Here is a 9,858-nt window from a genome sequence, read left to right as displayed (position 1 = left end):
AACATTCATTTGAAATACCCTTATACATTCAGAATAATTTATCCGGTGTTAAATGCAAATAATACATCATCTTATAAAATTTTTCTTTTAAATTATAGTTTAGTGTAAATTTTAAACCTTTCATCCACATATTATCCAATTGTTCAAGCATCACATTATATCCAAAATTCTTTGCTCACTGAATCATACAATGTTTTACATCTTCACTTTCCAAATTCAATTTCAACAACATTTTATAAATCTTAGGAATAAAATATTCATCAGTACCACACAATAATATTTCCAATTCATTTTTATCAAAATCAAACCCGCAACTCTTTTTATCTGATTTAAATCATTTTTTCAGTTGTTGATATGTAAACAGTGGCAAACCTAACCTTCTAATTCAAATTCTTCCCTCAATTTTAATGTAGGTTCACCAGAGTTTGAAGATAATATAAGTTACCAAATGTCCATCAGTCTGTCTTTGCTACCATTTCTTTTCTTTAGAAAAAGCTTCTTGGGTGGGTGGGGACATCCAAAGGGGAAACTTCATATAGAACCTTGTTTTATACTTATTCCAAACTCTTAGTATGACAAGGCTAGCAAAGTGATTATTAAAATCAACATTAACTTTATCATAACATAAATAACTGTGCTATCCAAACCTTAGGTCATGGACCTTTAATTCAAGTAACCTCTTTGTCTGGTTTCCAAGTCAGTTTTGGGTTTGACACTCTTATTCTGGAAATTCACCAACTCTTTGAACCAGGCCAGACAACATGGCCAATAATATAATTTCAGCTCTGGTAAACCCAACCCCCTCTTTCCTTAGTATCTTGCAGCATTTTTTATCTAATTCTTGGTTTTTTCCTTTGCCATATAAATTTAGAAATATCTGAAATAACAAACACATCTTCAATAAGCAGTTTTCCTTCCATACAGGGCATTGGAACTTGCTAATGACACTTTGAAAACATGAAAAACAAAAGACTGACAACAGGAATGTTGTAAGCATTTGCAGAACTTGTTAAGGAATTCTTTTATAAACGAATTCCTCCTTCACATCATCATTGATTAGAAATCTTATAATATTCTAAACATGCCATAAAGATAAATATGAATGAGGCAACTCCTTGCATTAATTAGAAATTCTTATTTCTTACTATATTTTCTCTACAATTCAGATCAGGCCTCAGCAGAATAATGTAGCATTTTGGGGAAAAAATACAAGCCAAAAGAGCAGCTCCAGAGGCCAAAATGGAGAAGATCTCCACGGCCACCATGGACTTCCCTTTGGTACTCAGGTATGTGGGGAGGAAGGAGATCCAAACACTGCAAAAGACCAGCATGCTAAAAGTAATGAACTTGGCTTCATTAAAACTATCAGGCAATCTCCTAGCTAGAAATGCCACTGTGAAACTGACAAGGGCCAAAAGTCCTAGGTAAGAGAGGACAGCATAAAACATTACAGCTGAGCCTTGCTTACATTCCAAGATGGCCTCTCCAAACAAGGAGTGGAAGTCCAAATTAAGAAACGGGGGAGAGGTTCCCAGCCAAATGGCACAAAGGACTGCTTGGATCAGGGGACAGGCTATGACAATGGAGTTGGTCAATGGTTTTCCTAAGAGTTTCCTTGTCTTATTCCCTGGCTTGGTGGCCATGAAGGCCAGAACCACCATAACAGTCTTTGCCAACACAGAGGAAACTGCAAGGGAAAAGAGAATGGCAAAGGCAGATTGTTGAAAGAGACAGATGATCTTCCCTGGTTGACCAATGAAGAGGAAGGAGCACAGGAAACAGAGTAGGAGGGAGACCAGGAGGATGTAGGTGAGATCTCGGTTGTTGGCCTTGACAATTGGTGTGTCATGATGTTTATAGAAAATCACGAGAACTGCAGAGGTGATCACAGAGAAGAAAAGAGCAAGAAAAACTAAAATGTATCCCAGGGTTTCTTGATAGGCAAGGAAGTGGATCTTCTTGGCAATGCATTGGTCCTTGTTCTTATTGGAAAATTGGTCTTCTGGGCAGGGATCACAGTAAGTGGCATCTGAAATCAAAGGTCTTTGTCTAAGGATTTATTGAGCAACCACCATGCACATTATCCTTCCAACAAAGGTGGTAGGTGTTTTTCCTTTCTGCTGATGACCAACTCATAAAGAGAGTGATGAAAGAATCCCCTGTGCTATTTATGGGACATCTGAAAGAGCAAATAATCCTTCATTTATGATGATCCTGATTAGTCAGTGATGAGAATATATTCAGTTCTAGCTATCCATTCAGTGGGGCAATTCCATGGGTAATATGGCTTTCAGATTAAGTTTACTGCCTGTTTCTCCCTCACTTTATAATGGATCAAATAATGGGAAAAGCAATAGACACAATCTACATAGGTGAATGAGTTCACTCAGGGAAACGTAGTGAGAGGGGTGAGGTATAACACACAAGCAGCATACAGATACACTGAATAGTTAAATGTAGGTTTTACTTCCTGTAAACAGGTAAACAAAGTCCAACAAACAGTCCAAATCATACACGGTTAAAGCAGGTAGTATTCAATACAATCAGTCCAGGGATAATCCAAAAATGAAGTCCAGTATCATAAACAAAGTTCAGTAAATGGAGTTTGCTAACAGTTTACAAGACTCACAGCAATCCAAGCAGAATGACGATCAGGCAAAAGGCAATAGGGAAATGCAAGAAGAAGCACAAACCAGGTTTCTGGCTCCATCTTATGGCCGTCGGAAGAACCTCAGCCAATCACAATTACAGCACTCTCTTAAAGGTACAACGGTATGAAATAACTATCCTGGTTTATATATTGCCAACCAAACTGTTAGGTGACTATCATTCCTAACAGTACACTTCGAACTACTCCTAAAACTAAAATCTTATGGTATCACTGGACACCTGTGTTGTAGTTGAGCAATGAGAGGCTAGACCAGGGCATGGGTGCAACAATACTTTATTGGGTCAATAAAGGACTGAACGTGCAAGCCAAGCCTGGAACTGGCTCGCAGCGATCAGCAACTGGTTGAACCCCGCAGCCTTCTTTTATAGCCAGCTGCTGGGGGAAACCAGCCTATGAGGGACAGCAAACGCCCCCGCAGCGTGAACGGACCTGGGTGGGAACTCTTGCAAGTTCCAGGGACATAACACCCCTTCCCCCCAGATGCGAACACGCATAGTCATTTAAATATGCGGGTGGTCTGTGCTGGCGCCCTGAACAGCGCAATTCGGGTGAGTTGTCAAGTCACCCAGAGTCTGCAGTGGAAGGTTGGACCGGTGGGGAATTGCGAGCTTGCACAGCGGTCTGCGTTGGCCTGGGAGTCGTAGAGCTGGCCGGTGAAGATGTGCCCCCATCTGCTGGTTCGGGTGGATCGATCATCAGATGGTCATGGTCTATGTCCTGACTCCCTGGCTCCACTGGAGGTGGTGAAGGATCACCAGGACTGGTGTTGATGTGGGTTTGGTGCGGTAGCTGAGGGCTGATCTGTGCCCATGACTCGACGTTGGCGTGGGTACCTTGGCGCCTCCGTAGCTGGTCCAGGTGCCTTTTCCAGATGCGGCCATCCTCCAGCCGGACTCGGTATGACCTGGGGCCGGTGATGGCCACGATCTCTCCTGGGATCCACAAGGGGTCTCCAGCGTAGTTCCTTGCGAACACACGTTCCTGCAAGACAAAATCTCTAACCCCCGATATTGAAGCGAGGGGAGAGTCAGGGCAGTAATGAGGGTGAAGCCTGTCCAACACTGTTCGTAGGCGTCTACCTATCAGGAGTTCGGCAGGGGATTTATTAGTGACTGTGCACGGGGTTGAGTGTTGGCTCAGCAAGAAACGGGAGAGTCTGTGGTGCCAGTCTTCCTTGCTGAACCTGGCTAATGCTTCTTTAGTGGTTCTAACGGCTCTCTCTGCCAATCCGTTGCTGGCAGGATGAAAGGGGGCCGTGAAGATGTGGCGGATGCCCAGGTTTGCGGCGAAACGACTGAATTCAGCTGAGGCAAACTGGGGGCCATTGTCGGAAACTATAGAATCTGGTAGCCCGTGTGTTACGAACAGGCGGGTCAACACCTTGGTGACTGCTTGTGTGGTGGTCGTGGATAGTTGGGCCACATCGATCCACTTCGAGTAAGAATCCACGACCACCAAGAATGTTTTGCCGTGAATTGGGCCCGCTAAGTCAATGTGGATCCTGGACCAAGGTGCGTTGGCGCTTTCCCACTTAGTAGGGGTGGTGACTGGAGGGGATGGTCTGGATTCTTGGCAGGGATGGCAAGAGCTTACCCATCTGATGATGTCATCGTCGAGGCCTGGCCACCAGACGTAGCTTTGTGCCAACGCCTTCATCCGGACGATGCCAGGGTGGCCCTCGTGTAATGCCTCCAAGACTCGGGTGCGAAGTGAGGTCGGAATGACCACTCTGGTGCCCCACAGCAAACAGCCCTGCAAACTAGATAACTCCTGTTGGCGGGTCTTAAAAGGTGTGAATTCAGTTTCGAGGTTAGTGCCCGGCCACCCCCTCCTCACCCAGTCCAGTACCTGGGCGATCGTTTTGTCTGACTTGGATTTGGTGGCGATGTCAAGGGCAGTGATGGGAAGGTCAAGCTGGGTGACCTCGAAGATAGCGTGGACTAGGGCAGGATCCTCAGCTGGAGCAGGCAGGGGGCAGCGGCTGAGAGCGTCTGCGTGGCTTAATGTTTTTCCTGGACGGTGTATGAGTTTATACGAGTATGCTGCCAGGAAAAGGGTCCACCTAGTCATTCTGGGAGACAACACTTGGGAAGTCTGTTTGTCTCCTGCTAGGAGACCCAGGAGAGGCTTATGATCCGTGACTAGCTCAAAGGTGTGGCCAAAAAGAAATTCATGAAATTTCTTCACTGCTGTGACAGCTGCTAAAGCCTCCTTATCGATTTGACTGCAATTGCGCTCTGTTGCTGAGAGCGTCCTGGAAAAGAAGGTGATTGGTGCCTCGGAGCCATTGGGTAGTCTGTGGCTTAACACAGCTCCAATTCCAAAAGGGGATGCGTCAGCTGCCAGCACCAATGGAAGGTGAGGGTCAAATTGAATAAGAACTGCATCTGAAGTGAGCAGTGATTTGACTGCGCGAAAAGCGGTGTCTTCCTTGTGTCCCCAGTGTCAAGGTGATTTTTTTATCCAAAAGTCTGTGCAGGGGCTCTGCAACAGATGCTTTGTGGGGCAGGAATGATGCATAAAAATTCAATAATCCCAAAAAGGCCTGCAGTTCTGCTTTGGTGGTTGGTGTGGGTGCCTCATGAATTGCCTTAACCTTGGACTCCAGGGAGTGAATGCCTGAGGCGTCAATTTTATAACCTAGAAAGTCCACCTGTCTAGTGGCAATGGCACATTTCTCCCTTTTTAATTTGAGGCCATGCTGTCTGAACCTCTCTAACACTGCTCTAACTCTCTGGAAGAGTTGGGGCCTGTCCCTGGCCGAGACCAAAATGTCGTCGAAGTAGGGTACTACACCAGGGAGGCCCTGCAGTATCCGCTCCATGAGGGATTGGAAAATGCCCGGGGCAACACTTACGCCAAATTGGAGACGCTTGCACCGGAAAGCACCCCTGTGGGTGACAATAGTTTGAAGTTCGGCTGTTTGATTGTCAACAGGGAACTGTTGATACGCTTGTGACATGTCCAATTTGGCAAAAATGTTGCCAGGTTCAAAAGTGTGCAATAAATGTTGAATGACGGGTACTGGGTAAGCGCTAACTTGTAAAAAACGGTTAATTGTGGTTTTGTAGTCTGAACAAATTCTCAGACTGCCGTCTTTTTTGAGGGGCGTGACAATGGGCGTCTCCCATTTGGCGAAATCTGTTGGCTCAATGACCCCTTGCTTTAATAACTTATCCAGCTCCGCATCCAGTTTAGGCCGAATGGCTAATGGGACTCTACGAGGCTTCAACCGGATTGGGACTGCTTGGGGATCGACTGAGAATGAGATAGGGGTACCATTATAACACCCCAGCTCATTGCTGAATACGTCTGAGTAGTCAGCGAATAAGGAGTCAGTGTCAGAAGCTGAGACAGCATGGACTCCTGTTAAACCTAGGCCGAGGTGGGGGAACCAATCAAGCCCCAAGAGTGTAGGGAGGTTGCCGTTAACTACCACTAGAGGCAGGTGGCCTTTGAAAGCTTTAAAATTAACAAGGAACTTGCCTTTGCTGATTACAGGGATGTCCTTCCCCTGGTAGTCCCTCAGGGTGAGCTGGCACTTCTGGAGCTGGTTTCTGGATAGTCTGGGCTGTAGTTTCTTGAGGGTGCTCCAAGAGATAATTGAGAGCGCTGACCCCGTGTCAACCTCCATACGACAAGGTTTACCTTCTAATAAAACGGAGAGTGAGATTTTACTAATGGCATGGCAAGTGTGCTTAGCATAGTAGCGAGTGCGACAGTTTAGTACTTGCCTTTGGAGTCCAGAATGTGAAAAGGAAGGGACCCTTTGTGCCGAGTTGTGAGCGGCTTGGCAGACTCTGGCGATGTGCCCCTTTTTGTGGCAATTGTTGCAGGTGGCTCCCTTGAACTTGCAGGTGGCCCTCGGGTGAGATCCACCACAGGATAGGCACAGGGTGATGTGCTTGGGTGGACTGTTGTTTTCTTGCTTGGCTCCTACCTGCGGGTGTCTGGCGTGGGCGAGGCGGTGGATGTCAGCCGAATCGCTGGGGTCCTCCTCGATGACCACCTCTTCAGAGTGGACAGAGGCTGCAATTTGCTTGGAAACAGGACCTTGGATTTTGGTGGCTGATTGTGTTGCCAACTCCGCTGCCAGGGCTTCCTCGACGGCTTGGGCAAGGTTGAGGTCCTTCCTGGCAAGTAGGCATCTTTGGAGGTGTAGGTCCTTGACCCCGCAGACGAGCTGATCGAGGAGCATGTCATCCAGGTAGCTCCCGAAACCACAGTGGAGTGCTGCAGTCCTCAGGGCAGCCATGTACTGGTTGATAGTCTCTTTCTCCGCTTGCTTCCTCATTCGGAAGGTGAACCGCCTGGCGATCTGTGAGGGTCTAGGAGAATAGTGGTTAGTGAGGATTTCTAACAGTTCTGTCCAGGGAACATTTTTTAACTCACGTGGAGCCACGAGTGCTGTGGCGGTATCAAAAACGATGGCTCCGCAGTAGCTCAGGAAAAATGATTTTTTTCGGTGCTCCCCTGCATCAGCCAGCCCTATGGCGTTGATATAGTGGTTAAAACGATTCTTGTATGACTCCCACTTCTCCTCATCCGGCTTGAACGACGGGAAGGCTGGGTTGGAGTTCATGTTGAGAATCTAGTGGCTAACTGCTGTGGAATCTCTCTGGGACAACAAGGAAAAAAGCTCTTGTGCCTTTGGCAGGCAAGTGACTTCAGCTCTGGAGAGGCTCCACAAACCTCCCTCTCTCTCTGGGTTTACAACGTGGCTAAGCTGCAACGGCTGTTGGCAGCGTTTTGATTTTCGCGCTCCTGGAGAGCGTAGGCGGCGATGGCTTAACCACTCTGATAGCGCTTTGAATTTCGCACCTGCGTAAGTGTCAGTGACTCGGAATCACAGCACCGCGCTGTATTCCGGCTTGAAATTCAAACGACAGCCGTTTGAATTTCGCGCTCTTTTGTATTGAGCGGCTGTGGCTCGCAGCGCTTCACTTTCCTCTGTAGCTTGCTAACAAGTGGCTACAGACGCTATTACTTTCGCTTTTGCTGACCGAGCTCTCCGGTGGCGCGGCTGCGGCTCAGCAGTCTAGTGACTTCAGCTGTTGCGAATTGCCTCTGGTAGCCATCCCACCCTCGTCGCCAGTGTTGTAGTTGAGCAATGAGAGGCTAGACCAGGGCATGGGTGCAACAATACTTTATTGGGTCAATAAAGGACTGAACATGCAAGCCAAGCCTGGAACTGGCTCGCAGCGATCAGCGATTGGTTGAACCCCACAGCCTGCTTTTATAGCCAGCTGCTGGGGGAAACCAGCCAATGAGGGACAGCAAACGCCCCCGCAGCGTGAGCGGACCTGGGTGGGAACTCTTGCAAGTTCCAGGGACATAACAACCTGCATAAATGGATAGAAGCATTCCTCTCAAACAGGCAACAAATGATCAAAATTGGGAGTGTCCTATCAAAATCTGTACCTGTCAATAGTGGTGTCCCCCAAGGCAGTGTTCTAGGACCAACTCTCTTCATACTCTACATCAATGACCTCTGTGATCATACTAAGAGCAACTGCATTCTCTTTGCTGATGATGTAAAGCTATTCAATACCACAGACAATTACTGCTACCCTTTAAAAAGACCTCAACTATGTGTCAGAATGGTTAAACAAATGGCAACTTCAAATCTCAACAAATAAATGCTCTGTCTTAAATATTGGCAAAAAATAATAATATCCAAAAATAAAATACAGGCTAAATAGTCAAGACCTTGTTGATGATCCAAACTTTGTCAAGGACCTTGGAATTCTAATCTCTAATGATCTAAGTGCTAGAGCCCACTGTAACTACGTAGCCAAAAAGGCATTAAGAGTTTTTAATCTAATCTTATGTAGCTTTTTCTCTGGTAAAACCTAGAAAACCTAGAACTACACCATCTTCGGTCTGATCTAAGTATAATATATAAAATCATATATTGCAATGTCCTGTCAATAAATACTTCAGCTTCAACCATAACAACACAAGAGCAAACAATAGATACAAACTCAAGGTTAACCGCACCAAACTTGACTGCAGAAAATATAACTTCAGCAACAGAGTGGTCAATGTCTGGAATACTCTACCTGACTGTGGTTTCTTCCCCAAACCCCAAAAACTTTAACCTTAGACTGTCTACTATTGAACTCACCCTTTTCCTAAGAGGTCTGTAGGGGGCGTGCATAAGTGCACCAAAGTACCTACCATCCCTGTCCTATTGTTTCTTCTTTGTTTTTCTTAAATGTATCCAGTTCATGTATCCATAACTATTTTTATACTTATACCTCTTACCTTATAACTGTTCGACAAAATACACCCCGCCCCCCAAAAGGTAAATCCCATACAAGAACAACAGATCTTTTATCCAGGAATGTTGGTGTTTTGTTTGTGTGTATATTATCCCTGCCTAAACCTCTCTGCTTTGTACTTCAGATCTGTTCATTCAGACTTTTTTGATCCCTCCTCCTATTTCAAGGAAATATAGAGAGATGGATCTCCTTTTTCTCTGGCAGGTCTATTTCCTCAGAGGTTGATAGAGCTGATGGAAGAAGCATGCACTAAATGATAAAAATTAAAGCTTTGGACCGCACACCCCACTTCTTAGTAAAAAATTGAAAGTTGGTTTTCCCAATTGGATGTTAGAGTAGGAGTGGAAATGCATATTGGGGATTCACCAATTCTTCCCTAAATCTATCCTGCAAGCAATTGCTGAGGATTAGCAAGGTTGTCCTCTGTGGTAGGGCAGTATGAGTGGATGTCAATCTCATCAGAAATGACAACAATAACAAAAATATTGATTTAATGAATGTCTTCCCTTGATTTTGGAGGATTAAGAGTTAAAGTCTGGTCTACCTGTCTGATTAGAAATGGTCCCTTCTGGACATGCATCACACTGGTAGCAGCAAACTTCCTTGCCCTCTGGAACTCTTCTCCTCTCTCCTGCATGGCACCTCTTCATGCCACACCTGGCAAAGGGGATAGTCTGAAAGAGAAATACCAATGAATTGTTTAATTGGTTCCTACATTTCTATTTCTATTCCACCTCCCCATTTCTATACGCAGAATCTCTTCTAACCAAATTGTTCACCATTGTCTATCAAAAGCCAGGAACAGCTGCTGGGGGATTCAGGTGAGTGGCATTCCCAACCTCCCAATAGATGCTGGAGATTGGAACTGGGGTTTCATCCTGCAAAGGAAGGTTTGTGACTGAC

At 45.8% G+C, this 9,858-nt stretch overlaps 1 protein-coding gene across 1 annotated transcript; it reads right to left on the bottom strand.

Moving 5' to 3' along the window:
- Positions 1 to 1,124: 1,124 nt before the first annotated feature.
- Positions 1,125 to 9,592, bottom strand: LOC148128339 (vomeronasal type-2 receptor 26-like). Its single transcript, XM_087934804.1, has 3 exons — positions 9,500 to 9,592; positions 3,237 to 3,652; positions 1,125 to 2,049 (listed from the first exon to the last, which is right to left on the bottom strand). The coding sequence occupies exons 1-3, from the start codon at positions 9,590 to 9,592 to the stop codon at positions 1,125 to 1,127; spliced, it is 1,434 nt and encodes a 477-aa protein (XP_087790930.1).
- Between the last annotated feature and the right edge of the window lie 266 nt (positions 9,593 to 9,858).

Source organism: Pseudonaja textilis, chromosome 1, assembly GCF_049901715.1.
Source record: "Pseudonaja textilis isolate UNSWEBS1 chromosome 1, rPseTex1.2, whole genome shotgun sequence".
NCBI classification, from domain to species: domain Eukaryota; kingdom Metazoa; phylum Chordata; class Lepidosauria; order Squamata; family Elapidae; genus Pseudonaja; species Pseudonaja textilis.
This window is presented reverse-complemented; position numbering and strand designations above follow the sequence as displayed.